General features: G+C 38.4%; 1 protein-coding gene across 7 annotated transcripts in view; it reads left to right on the top strand.

Moving 5' to 3' along the window:
* The window catches only part of CTNNA3 (catenin alpha 3), a 1,922,732-nt gene that overhangs the window by 1,843,191 nt on the left and 55,982 nt on the right, over window positions 1-23,559 (top strand). For all 7 annotated transcript variants that reach the window (XM_025285111.3, XM_025285110.3, XM_044942173.2 and 4 more), the window contains one exon: window positions 8,946-9,080. In XM_025285111.3, coding sequence (XP_025140896.3) covers window positions 8,946-9,080 — 135 coding nt within the window. The remainder of the gene's footprint in view (window positions 1-8,945; window positions 9,081-23,559) is intronic.

Raw genomic sequence — 23,559 nt, 5'->3', positions numbered from 1 at the left:
AAACTCCTCCATCCTGGGAAAATTATGCTTTCTAAAATTATTATGATTTTCTCATTTCTCATCTGGAAATTGGGGAAAGTGAAAGGAAAGTGTTAGTCGCTCAGTCCTGTCCGACTCTTTTCAACCCCATGGACTGTAGTCCAGCAGGCTCCTCTGTCCATGGCATGAATACTGGAGTGGGTAGCCAATCCCTTCTCCAGGGGATCTTCCCCACCCAGGGACTGAACTAGGGTCTGCTGTATTATAGGCAGATCCATGACCGTCTGTCTCCAGGGAGGAAATCCCTTCCTTTTCTTCCTCCCCTATTAAGTTTTCTCTCCCTCTCTCTGCCCTTCTCCTTTACATTTGTCTCCTCTTTCTTTTTACTTAGTTTCGATTTAATCCTCCTGATGAGAATTGTGGGATTATCCGTTCAGTTCAGTTCAGTCATTCGGTCATGTCCGACTCTTTGCGACTCCACGGAATGCAGCACACCAGGCCTCCCTGTCCATCACCAACTCCCAGAGATTACTCAAACTCATGTCCATTGAGTCGGTGAAGTGAAGTGAAGTGAAGTGAAGTGAAGTCGTTCAGTCATATCCAACTCTTTGCGTCCCCATGGGCTGTAGCCTACCAGGCTCCTCGGTCCATGGGATTTTTCCAGGCAAGGGTACTGGAGTGGGTTGCCATTTCCTTCTCCAGGGGATTTCCCGACCTGGCTCTCCCGCATTGTAGGCAGACGCTTTACCCTCTGAGCTATAGGTACTATGATTATTGAGTCGGTGATGCTATCCAAATATCTCATCCTCTGTTGTCCCCTTCTCCTTCCACCTTCAATCTTTCCCAGCATCAGGGTCTTTTCAAATGAGTCGGTACTTCTCATCAAGTGACCAGAGTTTTGAAGTTTCAGTTTCATCCTTCCAATGAATATTCAGGACTGATTTCCTTTAGTATTAACTGGTTTGATCTCCTTACAGTCCAAGGGACTCGCAAGAGTCTTCTCCAATGTCACAGTTCAAGAGCATCAATTCTTTGGTGCTCAGCTTTCTTTATAGTTCAACTCTCAAATCCATACATGATACTGGAAAAACCATAACTTTGACTAGATGGACTTTGGTTGGCAAAGTAATGTCTCTGCTTTTTAATAAGCTGTCTAGGTTAGTCATTGCTTTTCTTCCAAGGAGCAAGAGTCTTTTAATTTCATGGCTGCAGTCACCATCTCCAATGATTTTGGAACAACCCCCAAAAAAGTCTGTCACTATTTCCACTGTTTCCCCATCTATTAGCCATGAAGTAATGGGACCAGATGCCATGATCTTAATTTTCTAAATGTTGCATTTTAAGCCAACTTTTTCACTCTCCTCTTTTACTTTCATCAAGGGGCTCTTTAGTTCTTCTTCACTTTCTGCCATAAGGGTGGTGTCATCTGGATACGTGAGGTTATTGATATTTCTCCCAGAAGTCTTCATTCCAGCTTGTGCTTCCTCCAGCCCAGCGTTTCTCAAGAAGTACTCTGCATACAAGTTAAATAAACAGGGTGACAATATACAGCCTTGACAAACTCCTTTCACTATTTGGAACCAGTCTGTTGTTGCATGTCCAGTTCTAACTGCTGCTTCTTGACCTGCATGCAGATTTCTCAGGACACAGGTCAGGTTGTCTGGTATTCCCATCTCTTTCAGAATTTTCCACAGTTTATTGTGATCCAAACAGTCAGGGGCTTTGGCATAGTCAATAAAGCAGACATAGATGTTTTTCCAAAACTCTCTCACTTTTTGGATGATCCAACAGATGTTGGCAATTTGATCTTTGGTTCCTCTGCCTTTTCTAAAACCAGCTTGAACATCAGGAAGTTCATGTTTCATGTACTGTTGAAGTCTGGCTTGGAGAATTTTGAGCATTTCTTTGCTAGCGTGTGAGATGAGTGCAATTGTGCAGTAGTTTGAGCATTCTTTGGCATTTCTTTTTTTTGGGATTGGAATGAAAACTGACCTTTTCCAGTCCTGTGGCCACTGCTGAGTTTTCCAAATTTGCTGGCATATTGAGTGCAACACTTTCACAGCATTATTTTTTGGATTTGAAACAGCTCAGCCTGAATTCTATCACTTCCACTAGCTCTGTTTGTAGTGATGCTTCCTAAGGCCCACTTGACTTTGCATTCCAGGATGTCTGGCTCTAGGTGACTAATAACAGTATCGTGATTATCTGTGTTGTGAAGATCTTTTTTGTATAGTTCTTCTGTGTATTCTTGCCACCTCTTCTTCATATTTTCTGCTTCTGTTAGGTCCATACCGTTTCTGTCCTTTATTGTGCCCATCTTTGCATGAAAAGTTCCCTTAGTATCTCTAATGTCCTTGAAGAGATCTCTAGTCTTTCCCATTCTATTGTTTTCCTCTATTTCTTTGTATTGGTCTCTGAGGAAGGCTTTCATATCTCTCCTTGCTATTCTTTGGAACTTTGCATTCAAATGGGTATATCTTTCCTTTTCTCCTTTGCCTTTCACTTCTCTTCTTTTCTCGCTATTTTTAAGGCCTATTTAAACAAGCATTTTGCCTTTTTGCATTTTTTGTATTACTTAGCTAACAAAGGTTCATCTAGCCAAGGCTATAGTTTTTCCAGTGATCATATATGGATGTGAGAGTTGGACTATAAAGAATGTTGAATGCCAAAGAATTGATGCTTTTGAACTGTGGTTTGGAGAAGACTCTTGAGTCCCTTGGACCACAAGGAGATCCAACCAGTCCATCCTAAAGGAAATCAGTCCTGGATATTCATTGGAAGGACTGATGTTGAAGCTGATATTCCAATACTTTGGCCACCTAATATGAGGTACTGACTCATTTGAAAAGACGCTGATGCTGGGAAAGATTGAAGGGAGGAGGAGGAGGGGGACAACAGAGGATGAGATGGTTGGATAGTATCACTGACAATGGACATGAGTTTGAATAAATTCTATTAGTGATGGACAGGGAGGCCTGGCTTGCTGCTGTCCATGGAATCGCAAAGATCTGGACATGACTGAACTGAACTGAACTCTCCATCTTTGGCTCCAAAGAACATAGTCAGTCTGACTTCAGTATTGACCATCTGGTGATGTCCATGTGTAGAATTTTCACTTGTGTTATTAGAAGATGGTGCTTGCTATGATCAGTGCCTTCTCTTGGCAAAATTCTGTTAGCCTTTGCCCTGCTTCATTATGTACACCAGGGCCAAATTTGCCCATTACTCCATGTATTTTTTTACTTCCTACTTTGCATTCCAGTGCCCTATAATGAAAAGGACATCTTTTTGGGGTGTTAGTTCTAGAAGGCCTTGTAGGTCTTCATAGAACCATTTAACTTCAGCTTCTTCAACATTATTGTCAGGGCATAGACTTGGATTACTTTGATACTGAATGGTTTACCTTAGAAACAAACAGAGATCATTCTCTTGTTTTTGAGATTGCATCCAAATACTGCATTTCAAACTCTTGTTGACTATGATGGCTACTCCATTTCTTCTAAAGGATCCATGCCTATAGTAGTAGATATAATGGTCATCTGAGATAAATTCACCCATTCCAGTCCATTTTACTTTGCTGATTCCTAAAATGTTCATGTTCACTCTTGCCATCACCTGTTTGACAACTTCCAGTTTGCCTTGATTCATGGACCTAACATTCCAGATTCCTGGAGTAACAGGCAAATTTGGCCTTGGAATACGGAATGAAGCAGGGCAAAGACTAATAGAGTTTTGCCAAGAAAATGCACTGGTCATAACAAACACCCTCTTCCAACAACACAAGAGAAGACTCTCTATATATACATCACCAGATGGTCAACACCGAAATCAGATTGATTATATTCTTTGCAGCCAAAGATGGAGAAGCTCTGTACAGTCAGCAAAAACAAGACCAGGAGCTGACTGTGGCTCAGATCATGAACTCCTTATTGCCAAATTCAGACTGAAATTGAAGAAAGTAGGGAAAACCACTAGACCATTCAGGTATGACCTAAATCAAATTCCTTATGATTATACAATGGAAGTGAGAAATAGATTTAAGGGCCTAGATCTGATAGATAGAGTGCCTGATGAACTATGGAATGAGGTTCGTGACATTGTACAGGAGACAGGGATCAACACCATCCCCAAGAAAAAGAAATGCAAAAAAGCAAAATGTCTGTCTGGGGAGGCCTTACCAATAACTGTGAAAAGAAGAGAAGTGAAAAGCAAAGGAGAAAAGGAAAGATATAAGCATCTGAATGCAGAGTTCCAAAGAATATCAAGAAGAGATAAGAAAGCCTTCTTCAGCGATCAATGCAAAGAAATAGAGGAAAACAACAGAATGGGAAAGACTAGGGATCTCTTCAAGAAAATCAGAGATACCAAAGGAACATTTCATGCAAAGATGAGCTCGATAAAGGACAGAAATGGTATGGACCTAACAGAAGCAGATGATATTAAGAAGAGATGGCAAGAATACACAGAAGAACTGTACAAAAAAGATCTTCATGACCCAGATAATCACGATGGTGTGATCACTAGAGCCAGACATCCTGGAATGTGAAGTCAAGTGGGCCTTAGAAAACATAACCACAAACAAAGCTAGTGGAGGTGATGGAATTCCAGTTGAGCTATTCCAAATCCTGAAAGATGATGCTATGAAAGTGCTGCACTCAATATGCCAGCAAATTTGGAAAACTCAGCAGTGGCCACAGGACTGGAAAAGGTCAGTTTTCATTCCAATCCCAAAGAAATGCAATGTCAAAGAATGCTCAAACTACCGCACAATTGCACTCATCTCACACGCTAGTAAAGTAATGCTCAAAATTCTCCAACCAGGTTTCAGCAATATGTGAACTGGGAACTTCCTGATGTTCAAGCTGGTTTAAGAAAAGGCAGAGGAACCAGAGATCAAATTGCCAACATCCGCTAGATCATGGAAAAAGCAAGAGAGTTCCAGAAAAACATCTATTTCTGCTTTATTGACTATGCCAGCCTTTGACTATGTGGATCACAATAAACTGTGGAAAATTCTGAAAGAGATGGGAATACCAGACCACCTGACCTGCCTCTTGAGAAATCTGTATGCAGGTCAGGAAACAACAGTTAGAACTGGACATGGAACAACAGACTGGTTCCAAATAGGAAAAGGAGTTCGTCAAGGCTGTATATTGTCACCCTGTTTATTTAACTTATATGCAGAGTACATCATGAGAAACGCTGGACTGGAAGAAACACAAGCTGGAATCAAGATTGCCAGGAGAAATATCAATAACCTCAGATATGCAGATGACACCACCCTTATGGCAGAAACTGAAGAGGAACTAAAAGCCTCTTGATGAAAGTGAAAGTGGAGAGTGAAAAAGTTGGCTTAAAACTCAACATTCAGAAAACGAAGGTCATGGCATCCGGTCCCACCACTTCATGGGAAATAGATGGGGAAACAGTGGAAACAGTGTCAGACTTTATTTTTCTGGGCTCCAAAATCACTGCAGATGGTGACTGCAGCAATGAAATTAAAAGACGCTTCCTCCTTGGAAGGAAAGTTATGACCAACCTAGATAGCATATTCAAAAGCAGAGACATTACTTTGCCAACAAAGGTTCGTCTAGTCAAGGCTATGGTTTTTCCTGTGGTCATGTATGGATGTGAGAGTTGGACTGTGAAGAAGGCTGAGCGCCAAATTGATCCTTTTGAACTGTGGTGTTGGAGAAGACTCTTGAGAGTCCCTTGGACTGCAAGGAGATCCAATCAGTCCATTCTGAAGGAGATCAGCCCTGGGATTTCTTTGGAAGGAATGATGCTAAAGCTGACACTCCAGGACTTTGGCCACCTCATGCGAAGTGTTGACTCATTGGAAAAGACTCTGATGCTGGGAGGGGTTGGGGGCAGGAGGAGAAGGGGATGACAGAGGATGAGATGGATGGATGGCATCAGTGACTAGATGGACGTGAGTCTGAGTGAACTCCAGGAGTTGGTGATGGACAGGGAGGCCTGGCGTGCTGTGATTCATGGGGTCACAAAGAGTCGGACACGACTGAGCAACTGATCTGTTCTGATCTGATGCAATATTGCTCTTTACAGCATCGGACTTTACTTCCATCACCGGTCACATCCACAGCTGGGTGTTGTTTTTGCTTTGACTCCATCTCTTTATTTCTGTAGTTATTTCTCCACTCTTTTCCAGTAGCATATTTGGCACCTGGGAAATTCATCTTTCAGTGTCCTATCTTTTTGCCTTTTCATACTGTTCATGGGATTCTCAAGGCAAGAATACTGAAATGGTTTGCCATTCCCTTCTCCAGTGGACCATATTTTGTCAGAATTCTCCATCGTGACCTGTGTGTCTTGCATGACCCTACATGGCATGGCTCATAGTTTCACTGAGTTAGGCAAGGCTGTGGTCTATGTGGTCAGATTGGTTGGTTTTCTGTAATTGTTCTTTTCAGTTTATCTGCCCTCTGATGGAGAAGGATAGGAGGCTTATGGAGGCTTCCTGATGGGACAGCCTGACTAAGGGTGAAAGTGGGTCTTATTCTGATGGGCAGGGCCATGCTCAATAAATCTTTAATCCAATTTTCTATTGAAAGGCAGGGCTGTGTTCCCTCCCTGTTATTTGACCTGAGGCCAAACTACAGTGGGGATAATGAAGAGAATGGTGACCCCTTTCAAAAGGTCCCACGCATGCACTGCTACACTCATGGTGTATGTGGCCCTGCATCCGACCACTGCTGACCCCACCTCTGCCGGAGACTCCTGGACACTCAGGGGCAAGTCTGGGTCAGCCTCTTGTGGGGTCACTGCTCCTTTCTCCTGGGTCCTGGTGAGCACAAGGTTCTGTTTGTTTACTTCCTCCTTTTTTGAGTGTGAAGTTGCTTCAGTCTTGCTCCTGACTCTTTGCCACCCTATGGACTGTAGCCTGCCAGGCTCCTCTGTCAATGGGATTCTCCAGGCAAGGATACTGGAGTGGGTAGCCATTTCCTTCTCCAGAGGATCTTCCTGATACAGGGATTGAATCCCTGTCTCTTGTGGTTCCTGCATTGCAGGCAGATTCTTTACTGCCGAGCCACCAGGGAAGCCCTTAGAACTTGAGAAACATCCTAAATTCAAGTTTTCTCTATCATCTTATCTGATTGTCTCTCTGACTGGGTACCATGTACACAGAAATTCACTCATCTGTCCATTTCTATCTAAATATTGATAGTATTTCTACAGTAGAATTTATAACTTTGCTATCTTTGTTGAATAACTTTTACTTAAAGGTCATATGTTCTCATCTTGTCAACATATTTTGGAGCTATGTATACTAGTCTATTTAGCAAATATAAAAGAGAATAAAATTCTCAGAAATGTTTCATTAAGACTCTAGCTTATGAATTACTATGCAAAAGCAGAAATGCTGTCTTGTCTTTCATTTTACTTTTCAGTTTTTATTTTTGGTTATTAGAATTAAAACTATTTCAGTAATAACATTTTATTGTTATAGAAGTAATATGTTTTAAGGGCTTCCCTGCTGGCTCAATCAGTAAAGAATCTGCCTGCAGTGCAGGAGACCTGAGTTCGATCCCTAGGTTGGGAAAATCCCCTGGAGAAAGGAATGGCAACCCACTCCAGTATTCTTTCCTGGAGAATTCCATGGACAGAGGAGGCTACAGTCTATGTGGTCACAAAGAGTTTCACATGACTTGAGTGACTAGCATCAATATATTTTAAGACTATAAATATTAAGATATGTAAAATATGAAAAAAGTGAAAAATACTGGTACCATTTTTATTTACCATTTTCACATTCACATATTTATTTTCCACTTTGTTTTAAACACAAATATAAAAACAGCTTTTAAACAGTTAGATTGATATGGCATGTGAAATTTTAAATACTGAACTTTTTCACTTTCCAAAAACATTTTCCTTTGAAAATATTATTTTTGAGACTATATAATATCACACTATATAGCTATGTATCCTAATTTAATCTTTTCACTATTATAGGGCATTTATTTCCAAATTTTGCTATTGTAAGTAATGCTGTAGTGAATTTCTTTGCATATAAATTACTGTTCATATTTCCATATCCTTATGAATATGTATTATATTTAAAGTGAAATTAAGTTATTGGGGATTTTTAAAAATCTGTTCTAATTGTATAGGAGAAAGAACACAAAGATTAAATACTGACCACAGATATTTATCATGTTGTGATTAAGCTCTGCTCCAGGAAATTCCTTACAGAAGATAAAATAATGTAGGAGACTGTTTTGGGTAAAGTAATACATCTCTAAAACATGTATGCTGCCTGATCCTTGTCTCCAAGTAGATCCATAGCTCTTAGCTACTATAGAAATTATTTCTTTGGTCTAAGACCATTAGAACACTAAATTCTGAAAGTAACAGGACATAATATATGTCCTGTTACAGATGTGTTTTAATGCCCATATAAATATTAATTACACAGGACAGACAATGCAGAGCTATGAGTCCCAAGGAGTATTCTGATAGCAACTTTAGAAGAAAGGAATCATTGCATTTTAAATACTTCTTTAGATTTACCTAAAAATGAACTTTAAAAGCTTCTAACATTACGATAAATTAAAGGCAATTATTTTTATGTACCATTTCATGTCTGGAAATTTCTGTACTATTTCTTCTATCTATGCTGAAGTAGAAGAGGGCATGGCAACCCACTCCAGCATTCTTACATGGAGCATTCCATGGACAGAGGAGCCTGCAGGCTACAGTCCATGGGGTCACAAAGAGTCGGACACGAGTGAAGTGACCTAGAATGCTGAAGTAATTAAGGTTGGAACATGAATAAACTCTGCTAATGGGGAAAGCATATCAAAATCTACATGGGTTTGGTCTAAGTAATGGGACTCAATGAAAATAAAGTTGGGGCCTTAAAGATACTTGTAGTCTCAGTGTTTACTCGCTTTGATCTAATTCTTTGTTTTGATATTTTCACTTAATCTCTCATACATATTTAGTGCCCGGATCCATCATGCAAACAGGACTTGTTGGCCTACCTGGAACAGATTAAGTTCTACTCTCATCAGCTGAAGATCTGCAGTCAAGTTAAAGCTGAGATTCAGAACCTGGGGGGAGAGCTTATCATGTCAGCGGTGAGTACTGCACCTCACTTACACATCACATGTGGAAGATGCTTGAAACAGCAGCTACAACCCACCTTACCCCACCAATTCTTATAGGGTCATGTAGGTTAGAAGAAATTCAACAAGTATATAAAACTTCATGAAACTGGAATAGCAAGAAATCATGTCAGATGTCTTAAAGAAGTGTTAAGTTAGTACAGCTTCTCTTTATTTACTTCAAAGATTTTAGAATGAATCAGGTTCTGGAAGCCACTTGAGTAAGGATTGAATGTTAATTTAGAGCATGGTATCTAGATTTCAGAAAGTATACAGATGCAACTGTGAATTGAATCCTTTAATTTTTATAAAAAAATAAGTGCCTGTGGAATTGCAGATCCATGAAATAATTGCTTTCTCACTGTTAAGTAATATTCATTTTCCCATCATTCATTTTTATATCATAGAAATTCAGGTCTTGAAACTGTTATCTCCATATGTAATTGTGATACCAGAGTATGGTAGAACATAAATAGATTTAGAGAAACTTTCATAGATTACTTGGTGAACCTGAGTTTCAAACTGCTGTAAAATAACCATGGTCGAAATAATGTCTACCTTTTCTACTCATCTTTTAATAATGGTAGATCATTTTTTTTGAGTGAGGATAGTAATAAAATAACACTTGATATCTATATTTGATTCAGTTATCAGTGACTTTGAGAAGGACATGGACCAAGATTATAAATTTAAGTTAAAGCAAAACATCATAAACCTTCTAGGAAATTAAATTCATGAGGACAGATTTTTAAAAATTATAACAGCATAAATATAAATATGTACATCTAGGAGCTCTCTAGCCTGACTTTGGACTTTCCCCCAATGAGCTAACATTTTGTTTTTAAATGTTTCTTTATTTGGCTGCACTGGGTCTTAGTCGCAGCAGGTGGGATCTTTAGGGGTGGCATACGAACTCTTAGCTGTGGCATGTGGGGTCTAGTTCCTTGACCAGGTATCAGACCCAATAGGAGTGTGGAGTCTTAGCCATTGGCCCACCAGGTAAGTTCCTAAACTAACAACAACAAAAAAGAACATAGCTGCAAAAACAAAAGCAAAGGTAATTCTCTGGTGGTCTAGCGGTGAGGACTTTGTGCTTTCAGTGCCCAAGGCCCAGGTTCAATACCTGATCAAGGAACTAAAATTGTGCAAGTACAATGCCCCACTTGAAGACAAGTTCATTAGGTTTATATTAGTGAATATCAGAACTGCAGTTTACCTTCAAATGTCTGTGTAGCCTCTGATCATGTGGACATGCTTAAATCTATGATAAACTGAAGACCAAAAATCACAAGTGAATATATTTGGAAATTATGTCTAAGGAATTATTAGAGATAAAAATTTAATTTCCTTGATATTCAAATTTTGCAAGAACAGTAACACCAACCAACATAGCCTGTGTTATATTGGTACTTTGTCACTCTTCAAAGGAAAATGCATTTTAAGTAGTCACTGTCTGCATGCTTAGTTGCTTCAGTCATATCCGACTCTCTGCAACCCCATGGACTATAGTCCCCCAGGTTCCTCTGTCCATGGGATTCTCCAGTTAAGAATACTTGAGTGGGTTGTTGCCATTTCTCACTGTCTGTCAACACAGAAATGTGTGTTTATGAATACATGCATGACTATATATATATGTATGTATACAAACAGTGTGTGTATACGTATACACATAAAAATGTATTTTTATTTTGGATTACTAGGCACTCAGTCTTCATTTTCTCACTTAATATTATAGTACTTAAAATGTGTAAAAAATATATTTTAGACCCCAGCCTTTCTTCTGTTTACTTTTCTCAATTTCATACACTCACCATTATTCACAAGGTCTAAATACATATGAAATTTATTTTCCAATTATATATGTATTTCTTCATGTTGTCTAAAGCTAAGATTTCAAAAATGCTGACAGAAGTTCAGCTTATACATTATGTTAAAATGTATTACCATTAATTGTCCCTCCAAATATAATTTCCTCCAGATGTACAAATTGAGTTGGTATCCTTCCTGTTTGGTGATTCAAATTCATGAACTTTGTATATTTTACAGATAGATTAAGCATGAGTCATTTAGAATCATGATTTAAAACTTAAAAGCTGAGTCATTATATAAAATAAGGAATAGCATTGCAAATGCAATTCTATTTTGTCTTCATTGCACCCAAAATTTTCCGTTAGAAAAAGTAAACCTGAAGAAAGGGAGCATGTCATGCACCTTTTTACATGTTTTACTGCCATCTGCTTGCAGGTTGATTCTGGAAAGCTTTTAAAATTCCTTTAATTTGTGTATGCCAAAGCCCAATTGCTTTATTTTCTCAGTGACCCTGAGTTCTCATCTTGTCTTCTTTCTTCTTTAAATTGAGCAGTCCTAATCTAAGTCATTGTTTTTCTTTGAGGTCTTTTGAAAAGAAATAAGCATGACTCTAAGGCAGGGAAACCCATTAAAAATTACAGAAATTTGGTATTCAAATCTATACCCTTCAAAGTTTGCATTCCAAAATCAGGTTTATGAAACATTACTTTTAACAAATATATTTGGTTAAAAAGTGTATTACTGGAGTATATAGAATACATTTCTGGAATGAATACACAGTGTATTCTGGATCTGGAGTATTACAGTCTAGGATAAAAAAAGTAAGTTCATAACATAAAGAATTTGAAATCATTCTCATAATAGTCTATTTAATTAAATTTGTTTTCTAATGATTCTTATGTGTATTTCAAGCATTTATTCTGAAGTTGTGCACTTCATTTCTAAGGACACCAAAGTGTAGTTTGTCCAAAACCCCAACAATGAATTAAGCATCTTCTCGGTACCAGGCATCTGAGAACATTGTGAGATGCAAAGATGAATATATCATGCCTCCTTCAAGATGATCAAACATGTGCAAAATTAAAGTACATAGTGAAAGTGAACGTGGCTCAGTAGTGTCCGACTCTTTGCAACCCCAAGGACTACAGTCCATGTAATTCTCTACGCCAGAATACTGGAGTAGGCGGCTTTTCCCTTCCCCAGGGGCTCTTGCCAACCCAGGGATTGAACCCAGGTCTCCCGCATTGTAAGCAGACTCTTTACCAGCTGACCCACAAGGGAAGCCCAAGAATACTGGAGTCAGAGTAGCCTATCACTTTTCCAGTGGATCTTCTGACCCAGGAATCGAACCGGGGTCTCCAGCATTGCAGGCAGATTCTTTACCGACTGCGCTATCAGGGAATATAAGATACACCTAAACATACAAAGATGTAACACACCATGTGATGGTTAAATACACACAAGCACATGGTAAGAGGTGAAGGAATAATTAATTCCACTGATGTGATAAGTGAATAAGAGACAGCTCCAAAAAGTGTTTCCTTCATTAGTAAAAAGCAAAAGAAACAGGCAAAAAATAAATCAACTGTATATTTATGAGGAAAGCAGAGGACAAGGATTTGAGATAGATAGAACAGCTGAAGTATAAAGATACAAATAGGGAAAGATAAGGTTTTATATGGAAATAGCAATCTAAACTGATTAGAAACAATTGTACTTGGTACTGCTGGCATATGTTATGAGGGATGGGAAATAGAAGAGGAGCTTTAAAAGAAACTGAGGCTGTTTCAGGATTACTAATAGCATTTTAACTTTATTGTGTAGGCAACTGAGAGTAATTGAAAAAGTTGAAGTTTGAGATGGATATAAACAAATACATGTATTATTTGAAGCTACCTTTTCAAAAAATAATCCCTAACCTTTTATTTTCTATTAAAGTATAGCTGATTTACAATATATTCATTTCAGGTATATAACATAGTGGTTCACTGTTCTTGTAGATTATACTCTAAAGTTTTTATAGAGTAATAGTTATATTTCCATGTACTGCAAAATAATTCTTGCATTTTTTTAACTGAAGCATAGTTGATTTATAATTTTGTACTAATTTACACCATACAAAACTGTAAATTACTCATTGGAAAAGACTCTGATGCTGGGAGGGATTGGGGGCAGGAGGAGAAGGGGATGACAGAGGATGAGATGGCTGGATGGCATCACTGACTCGATAGACGTGAGTTTGAGTGAACTCCGGGAGTTGGTGATGGACAGGGAGGCCTAGCGTGCTGCAATTCATGGATCACAAAGAGTCGGACACAACTGAGCAACTGAGCTGACTGACTGACACTGTACAACTAAGTGACTCAATGAAATAGTGCTTCAATGAACATTGGGGTGCATGTGTTTTGAGTTTCAGTTTTGTCCAGGTATATGGCCAGTAATAGGATTACTGGATCATAAGGTACTTCTGTTTTTAGTTTTCTGAAGAACCACCAGACTGTTTTCCATAGTGACTATACCAGTTTATATTCCCACCAACAATGTAGAAGGGTTGCCTTTTATCCATACCCTCTCCAGCATTGGTGTTTGTAGACTTCTTAATAAAGTGTCATTGAGTGTCATTCTAATCAGTGTCAGGTGGTACCTTGTAGTTATGACTTGCATTTCTCTAATAATTAGTGAAATTGAGCATTTTTTCATGTGCCTACTGTCCATCTTGGGAGAAAGCAATGGCAACCCACTCCAGTACTCTCGCCTGGAAAATCCCATGGACGGAGGAGCCTGGTGGGCTGCAGTCCATGGGGTCGCTAAGAGTTGCACACAACTGAGCAGCTTCACTTTCACTTTCCACTTTCATGCATTGGAGAAGGAAATGGCAACCCACTCCAGTGTTCTTGCCTGGAGAATCTCAGGGACGGGGGAGCCTGATGGGCCGCCATCTATGGGGTTGCATAGAGTCGGACACAACTGAAGCGACTCAGCAGCAGCAGCAGCAACTGTCCATCTTTGTAGAAATGTGTTTTAGGTCTTCTGCCCATTTTTTTGATTAGACTGTTTGTTTTTATGTTCTATGAGCTGTTTGTATATTTTGGAAATTAAACAATTTTGGTTTCATCATTGGCAAATATTTTCTCCCATTCCATAGGTTGTCTTTTTTATCATTTCCTTTGCTGTACAAAATCTTGTATGTTTGATTAGGTCCCATTTGTTTATTTTTGGTTTTATTTCTATTACCCTGGGAAGCTTCTTGAATTTTATTAATTTTATATGTAGTAATTTGTACCTCTTAACGCCTTACCCCCATCTTGCTCCTACCCCCATCACTCTCCCCAGTGGTAACCTCTAGTTTGGTCTTTATATCTACAAGTCTATTTCTTTATGCTATATTTATTCTTTTTTTTTTTTTTTTTTTTTTTTAGATTCTACACATAAGTAATAGCATACAGTATTTGCCTTCTCTATCTGACTTATTTCACTAAGCATAATACCCTTCTTGGTCCTTTTGTGTTTTTGCAAATGACAGAATTTCATTATTTTGTACTGATGAGTAATATTCCTATGTGTGTGTGTGTGCTTCTCTGTGTGTGTATGCTACATCTTTATTCTGATAGGGTGGTGATAGATGGAAAGATGAGGAACTGGAAGATAGAAGATTATTTAGATTTTTAAAAATACTTCAAGATTATTAACAATGAGAATTTGAATTAAGGCAATATTAGTAAGAGTGGAGAAAATTTTTCCTTACAAGAAAAAATTCTGAGGCAGAAATTATTAGAATCAGTAATCTATTGAATATCAAGGATGAAGTAGGAAGAATTAAGACTTACCCCCAATCTTTTAAGATTTGGTAGTTTTCTTAGTTAAAAGTGACATCATTAGCCAAAAACTATATATAGAAAAAAGAGCAGACCAGGAAGGGTAAGGCAGCTCATTCAGTCTTTAGTCATAAGTGACTTAGTCATAAGTGAGTAAGAGGTATCAGAAGAGAAAAGTCTAGGAGAAGTTGGGCATATGGTTCTGGAACTGAGGAGAGAGGTATGAAGGATAAATCAGTCAGTGGAAGTATGCGTAAGACCAAACATAGCTGAGACAAAGATCCAGAAAAATGTTTTTCCTCAACATGTGATTCTGGTGTGCCTGTATCAGATACAGAGATTTGGTTGTGGCAGTTAAAGGATTTGGGATTTTACTATCTCCATTAAAAAAGAAAATCAGAATGGGCGGTCCCAAATGTTAATTTCAGAGTCATCAGGGAATTGAGCACTTATGTCTTTCCACTTTATTATACTTGGCTTCTGGCTTTCATTTTTATCAGGATCAAAATATGCCTTCTCTAACTCTAGCTATGGCATTTATATTCCAGACGGTAAAAATGAAGAGAAACAGAAGTAAACATTCCTTACATCTGTTTTTTGAAGTCTCTTCCAAATGCCTTCTCTTACATATTATTGGCAAAACTTTAGTTATATGGCTATGTGGAACTGCAGAGGACACTGCAAATTGTAAAATCTGTTTGTTTCTGTGTGTTTTAATCTAGGCACTTCGCTTCCTCCAACTAAATCAGAGTTTTGTTTCTATGCCAAGAGAACAGATATTGAGTGACAACTACCAATTATATACCACACCCTGTGTGATGACCCAAATCACAGCAATACTCTATGTTTTCTAATTACCTGTTTTTAATATAATTTCTCCTTTAAAGTCCATAAATGTTTTTCAATGCTTGATGATACAGTAGTCAGTGTCTACCAACACAGAAAATTCAAGGTAACTGAACCTTAAAGTGCGTACTGGCTTTCATATTTATAAGATACCTCTTCTTTTCTAAAACAGATGCAATAAGACAAAAGCAAAACTTAGGCCATAGTGGACTGAATACTGAGTATGCAGTGCGAGAGAAAAGATGGTAACTTATACTAGGTTTTCCAGCAGTGTTTGAGGTAATAATCAGATATACTACCTGATGTATGCTAGACATTGTTCTGCCAGAGCTGAGCTTCAGGACATTGCGTGGCTTATGGAAACTGACAGCTTCATTTTATCCTTCAGTCACATGAAAATGAAGCCAGTGTGGCCTTCCTATGGCTATCTTCTTTCACAAAAAATGGGGGAGTATATAAAAGCTTAATTGAAAAAAAAAAATGATAGCAAAACACAATGAAACCATGTAATTAAATGTACTGTTGCAGATCATTTTCTATAGCCTCTTTGACTTATTAATGTACTAATTAGGAATGCATTATAAATATAACTCTAAGAAGATTAAAATGTACTTAGGTTACCTAAGGACATTCCCATAAATTCTCCATCAGTTGTTTCTCTAGTGTCCTCAAGCATGGTGCCAAGTGGGGAAGCTGTTTTACTTTGTGAAAGGAGTCTTGCTATAAAGAAATAAATACCTTCATATCCTAGCACACACAGATATGTATATATATGTATGTAAAATTCAAAAGAAAAAGTCTAATAATTAAAATGGTTTTAAATTCTTAAAATTGCCCTTTCTCTAAGTGTTATGCTTCTAGGCTAGCAATTTGTTATATTACCTAGAACTGATTAATTACATAATTACCATGTTTTGTGCATTTCCCTTAATGTGTTTAATTGTGCTGTCTACCCAGAGGCAGGTGTGCCAAAGACACAGTTTTAAAAATTGGATAAATAATAAAACTAATCAGTCAGGGGGGAAAGGTCAGCAAGATGGAAAAATTTGCCAAACAATAGCAATTTAACTTTAGCTGAAATCAAGGGACAGTGTGCATTCAACTAGGAACGGTAAGGAAGAGCAACAATACATTTATTGACCAAAAGAGCACTAGGGCCTACAGAACCCTGGCAATGAAGTACATTCAGAATGACTTAGTGGGTTAATGTGCTTACCATGTTAAGACATTAAGGGAATTAGTTAAGGAGCTTTCTGAGCCCACTGCCTTCTTTGGTAGTCATCAAGAAAATTGGAAAAATGAAGAGATTTGGAAAACCAACTGAAGGATTTAGAGATTTTAAAAAAGGACTAGGAGATGTATGAAGTGGAATGAAGAGAGACGAAAGAAATGAAGAAGCAGCGAGGTATAAGGAGAAAGGCAAGGAGAAAAAAGTAAAGAGAAGGAAGAAGACACTGCCAATAGATTGGGTGGTTTAGTCACTAAGTCTAAGACCTAAGGGGAAGCCTCCTAAGGTCTATTATTTCCATTTGCCTATCTAGCATTAAAAACAAACTGCGAACTCTCAAAATTCCTGAGAGTTAAATCTATTGGTGGGCTTCCCTAGTAGCTCAGTCAGTAATCTGTCTGCAATGCAGGAGACCTGGATTCAATTCCTGGGTCAGAAAGATCCTCTGGAGAGATAAATGCAACCCACTCCAGTATTCTTGCCTGAAGAATTCCATGGACAGGGGAGCCTGGCAGGCTATAGTCCAAGGGGCTGCAAGAGTTGAACACATCTTAGTGACTAAACCACAGCCATCCGTAACTCAAAGGCTTTTTTTTTTTTTTTTTCAATTTTCAGTCATACATTTACAAATATATGTATCTATTTTTTAAAATTCTTTTCCCATTTAGGTTATTACAGACTATTGAGCCATATTCCCTGCATTATACAGTATGTCCTTATTGGTTATCTATCTTAAATATACCAGTTTTACATGTCAAGGTCTTCCCCAGTAAAGAATTTGCCTACAATGCACAGGAAGCATGGGTTTGATCCCTGGCTTGGGATGATCCCCTGGAGGAGGGCATGACAACCCACTCCAATATTCTTGCCTGGAGAATCCCATGGATAGAGGAGCCTGGTGGGCTCCAGTCCATGGGGTCACAAAGAGTCAGACATAACTGAGGCAACTTAGCACAGCACAGTATAACCTGTCAATCCAGGACTCCCAAAAGAACATATTTTAAAAACTAAAAAGGATATGGGGTTGTTGTTTTCTCTTTCTTTTTTTTTTCCCCTTGCATTGTAGTAACGTGGACTATGAAATTGTCTTGGTGTTTAGGTGAGCTGATATCAGAATGGGTTAGATTTTCTTGGTTGTATATTTCTTGGTTTGTGTATTCCAAATGCATCCAGATATATGTAATAGCACTTGAAGGAATCTTAGAAATAATCTATTCATGTTATAACTACCTAATTCAAATCAATTTTACAAACTATGAAACAGGTCGAGAACTATCAATGACTTGTCTCAGTGCATGATGGTATCTAACAACAGAGTCAGGACTAGAATCTAACTTATGTTCTTTACTCCATCACTACTGAAAGTAAGCTCTTTAGCATCCCAGTGGGGTCAGTGCCAGAATGACAGGAGGTGGTCTTTGAATACTTAGCTCAGATAGTTGCTGTGGATATCAAGAGATAAAGAATAATTTTAATTGAAAGATGTAGAAAACACTGACTAGAACAGAGCATTATTTATAAAAATAATAATTTAATGATCCCATATTCTTTAGAAAGCCTAATCAGAACACACTTTTCACCTTCCCCTTTAACATGAGAAGCTAATAGGAGGCAATAGGAAAAGAAATAGAGTGGGGAAAGAAAGAAAAATATAAATGTGATGTGAGAGTCTTTATTGTTAAATTTACTTCTCATAATTATTTCCATGTTCTTACTGTATGTCAGATAGATATTATTAAAAAGAAAAATATTTGAAGAATATAAAACAATGGAAAAGACTATTTCTGATATAGGAAAAAAAAATTAGCTTGTTAATTGTTAACAATCCTTAGAGAAGAAGAGAGGAAATTCATTATTTCTCTTTTGTGCTAAACAACCTGAAACACAGAACTTCAAAGAGGTGGGAAGAGAGGACATGAAAATGTGCATGATGGATTTGACAGCTCTACGATGGTGCCAAATTCCCCATTAGACAAAGTGCAGCTGAAGGAAAAGAACAGAACTGGATGCAAACATCCTGATGTTCAGTTCATCCTGAGTTCATCTGCAAACCAAGGAGAAAAAAGTGCAGGAAAAAAAAAAGGGGGGGGGGAGAGTGGGGAGAAAAATTCAAGGAGCAAAAGATTCTAGGACAACAAAGTATTGGCGTCAAATCCCATAAAGGCATGGGCAGAAAGAGATAGATTCAAAACTGAAAGAGATATGAAAAAAAAACACAAAGCAAAAAACACACAAGGCAGTATGGATGGCATTTGTGGAAGCAGTCATTTAAGTCTGACTCATCTCATGCTGAATTTGTGCTTATTGTTGTAGATTATGAAGTAGTAGTAGTTATATTCAGAAAATAAAAAGTTCCTGTGAGGATGTGTTTGTGTATATGTGTGCAAAATCAATACAACCCCACAGTTTCCCCTTTTGATTGCTAAAGTCTGAATAATGTTAATACTAATAGTAAATCAATAATTGTTAGTAGTAAATATTACATATTGACTTCTATGTTTCTGATTATTCTAGGATTTCTTGTTTGGCACTTTCGGCATTTGGGATTTGGGTCTGGATAATTATTTATTCTAGGACTTCCCTGGTGGCTCAGTGGTAAAGAATCTGCCTGCCAATGCAGAAGCCTCGAGTTCAATCACTGGGCTGGGAAGATCCCCTAGATAAGTGGCAACCCACTGCAGTATTCTTGCCTGGAGAATCTCATGGAGAGAGGTGCCCAGCTGGCTACAGTCCATGGCATTGCAAAAGAGTAGGACATGACTAAGCAACTAAACAACAGCAATTATTTTTTCTGGGGGATTGTCCTGTGCATTGTGAAATATTTAGCAGTATCCTGGCACTCTGCCCACTAGATGCCAGCACCCACCTCCAACCCCTCACTCAGTTGTGATAACCAAAAATGTCTTCAGACACTGCCAAATGCAAAATTGTCTCTGGGTGAGGACTATTGGTCTAAGGGAAGGTAAGAATTAAGAGAAAACTGATAGTGTTGCTACTGATGCCATTACTCCTGCTAGGATCCCCTTATGTGGTCATTTTCCCATCTTCCAGCTGCCACAAGTGCTGGCTACTGACAGCTCACAGCTTCTCCCCTCTCTGGATAATTGTTCTCAGCCAAACAGGAATCACTCTGTCTGGGTGGTTACGTACCCCCATGCCTGCATGCCTGGAAGTCTAGAGCCAGTGACTGACGTAAGAGGAAACAAAGGCCAGGCTCCTCACCTCAAGGTGGAGTCAGTTCTGCTATGCAGTTTCACAGCTCACTAGGCAGTCGTGCCAAAGCAGGCCTCTGGTTGAGACTAGTCATGTTCTTATTTAGTTCTACCCTCACCCACCCTATTCCTCTTTCTTTCCTACCCTTTTCCTGAAAACAGACCTTCAGTAAACCAACTGCATAAATTCCTTTCAAGCTCTCCGTAGGTACCTACTCTGAAGACACATGCTAGCATCGCTGTGTCCTTTATGTCACTTTCTTTAGAAAAAGAGAAGAGGTGATAGGAGAATTTGCTGAAGACACCACTCTTACTGACACATTTGTATATATTCTCTTATCCTCTCAACAATGCTAAAAGTAAAACTTGTAAACTTGCAAATGTCACATGGTTAGTAAGTGATGGGAGTGGAAATGTGCATCCAGCCTCAGGTTACAGAGCTCTTTGTGTCCCTTGCACTTGTAAATATAGAATATACATTTATTCTCACTTTGCTGCCCTGAAACAATATGGAGGTCAGTCAACAATCCAAAGTTCTCAAATAATTCAGTTGGAAAGAAAAGACAGGCAAAAAAGAAAAAAAAGGGTTAATTTTAGGAAATGCTAATTCACAAATAGAATTTGTGAATTCTATTTGTGAATCCTCATGCTTCAGAAAAACTTTACTTGTTTCATGAATCAAGAAATATATAAGAATTACATGCTAAAACATAGATCATAAAGAATATTTTTTAAGAAAACAACAAAAAAGTGTATTACCAAGCTTCTGAGGAAATGGCTCTAGTTGAGTATATTAAAGTGGAAGCAAATAAGTAACTATATAATATAGTTTTCATTGCTTGATGATAAGCAACATAGAAATTTCTTCAGAGAGATGAAAAAGGCTATCAGGCTTTAAATTTTAAAAAGAAATGTATTGTGCTTGTTCACTATTTGAGTAACAATTGATAACACAATAAATGATGTCCTAACCTAGGGGTCCATAGAGACAGATGTTCAAATAGACATTTCTTACATTGACCCTCAAAAAACCTAACTAAACTTCAGTTTAGTCAAAGCTTTTCTGTAGGGAGTTATGAAAATATGATCTAGAAATGCTGCTTTCTGATGATGTAGCTGATGACAAAAATAATGCTCTGACAACCCAAGGACAACAAGTGCATTAATTATCTCTTTGTAATATTAAATGTTGTAGGAAAGGCTTTGGTCAAGCCCTAGGTCACAGGCAATTCATCGCCAAATCTATGCGAAGGCTCTGTGGTTTTACCAGAAGGACACATATTGTTTAGAAATCACTCATACACTGCAAACATTGAACTATGTTTGTGTATATGTGTGTATACACATGCATGCTCACATATATGGTATTGCTAATGACAAAACTGACATCCTTTTGTGAATGTTTTAGGAGATTTACTTATGTTTGCAAGCACATGTAGAATATAAATTCACGCCCCTTCTACACAAAAATAAATCATTTTTTTTAGTCTTGCCTCAGGTTCTCATCACAGAGCCCAGAAAAGAATACCTATAATTGAAAAATAGAAACTTAATGCTTTTCTAGTCAACTGCACTGAGTTAGTCAACTTAAGTTACATTCTCCTGTCATAACAAACACGTCCCAATTCTCAGTGACTTAAAGTGAAGTTTTCACTTCGTTCTCACATTTAAGTTTGATTCAAGTTCTTAGAGAGCTTTTATTTACATAGTTACTCAGAACAAGTGTTTATGTACTTTCTCAAATCTCACTGTGAAGCCTCCAACATCTCTGTCAGTTCAGTTCAGTTCAGTTCAGTCGCTCAGTCGTGTCTGACTCTTTGCAACCCCATGAATCTCAGCACACCAGGCCTCCCTGTCCATCACCAACTCCCGGAGTTCACCCAGACTCACATCCATCTGCAGTGATTTTGGAGCCCAAAAAAATAAAGTCTGACACTGTTTCCACTGTTTCCCCATCTATTTCCCATGAAGTGGTGGGACTGGATGCCATGATCTTCGTTTTCTGAATGTTGAGCTTTAAGCCAACTTTTTCACTCTCCTCTTTCACTTTCATCAAGAGGCTTTTGAGTTCCTCTTCACTTTCTGCCATAAGGGTGGTGTCATCTGCATATCTGAGGTTATTGATATTTCTCCCAGCAATCTTGATTCCAGCTTGTGTTTCTTCCTGTCCAGTGTTTCTCATGATGTACTCTGCATAGAAGTTAAATAAGCAGGGTGACAATATACAGCCTTGACGTACTCCTTTTCCTATTTGGAACCAGTCTGTTTTTCCATGTCCAGTTCTAACTGTTGCTTCCTGACCTGCAGACAAATTTCTCAAGAGGCAGGTCAGGTGGTCTGGTATTCCCATCTCTTTCAGAATTTCCCAGAGTTTATTGTGATCCACACAGTCAAAGGCTTTGGCATAGTCAATAAAGCAGAAATAGATGTTTTTCTGAAACTCTCTTGCTTTTTCCACGATCCAGTAGGTGTTGGCAATTTGACCTCTGGTTCCTCTGCCCTTTATAAAACCAGCTTGACCATCAGGAAGTTCACGGTTCACATATTGCTGAAGCCTGGCTTGGAGAATTTTGAGCATTACTTCACTAGCGTGTGAGATGAGTGCAATTGTGCGGTAGTTTGAGCATTCTTTGGCATTGCCTTTCTTTGGGATTGGAATGAAAACTGACCTTTTCCAGTCCTGTGGCCACTGCTGAGTTTTCCAGATAAGGCTAGAAATGTTAACCCTTGGCTGACAAATACTTCCAGGAGGAAAATAAATTACTCTGTAAGGTCTTAAGATCATATCTGGTATATATATGTGTGTGTGTGTGTGTGTGTGTGTGTGTGTGTATATACATACATACATATATATATATATATATATGTATATATATATATATATATATAAATAGTGGTGAAAGTGAAAGTGAAATTGATCAGTCATGTCCGACTCTTTGCCACCCCATGGACTCCTCTCTACCAGGCTCCTCTGTCCATGGGATTTTCCAGGCAATAGTACTGGAGTGGATTGCCGTTTCCTTCTCCAGGGGATCTTCCCAAACCAGGGATTGAACCCGGGTCTCCCACATCATAGACAGAGACTTTATCGCCTGAGCCACCACAGCAGGCGCTCAGTAAATATTAACTGGTAGCAGCAGCAGCAGCAGCAGCAGCAGTAGCAGTAATCATAGTATTAGCTAATATAGTTTTCATGATGTGATATTATTCATCTGATTGTTATAAATGTTTATTTCAAATTACATGTAAGGAGAAGTCTAGGAAAATATTCTCCTTTTAGTGAGATAATTCCTCTGCATATCATAAGACTGCTTATTGCTCATCCATGTTTTCAGCAGTGGCACTTGATAAGAGCTTTGAAGAAGAAAATAATCTTTGCTTCTGAGCCAGGGTTAGTTTGGTCCATCCATGGCTGATGAGTAACAGGAGAATTGTACAATATAAGTCTTGGGCTGTCCTTAACTGCATTCAGCATAAGGTAAACAGTCTTCAGATAGATACTTGGACTTGTTGCTAATGCAAATGGAGACGTGTAACTCTTA

Source organism: Bubalus bubalis, chromosome 4, assembly GCF_019923935.1.
Source record: "Bubalus bubalis isolate 160015118507 breed Murrah chromosome 4, NDDB_SH_1, whole genome shotgun sequence".
Lineage (NCBI taxonomy): Eukaryota > Metazoa > Chordata > Mammalia > Artiodactyla > Bovidae > Bubalus > Bubalus bubalis.
Note: the sequence above shows the minus strand (reverse complement) of the source record. Positions and strands in the feature narration are given on the sequence as shown.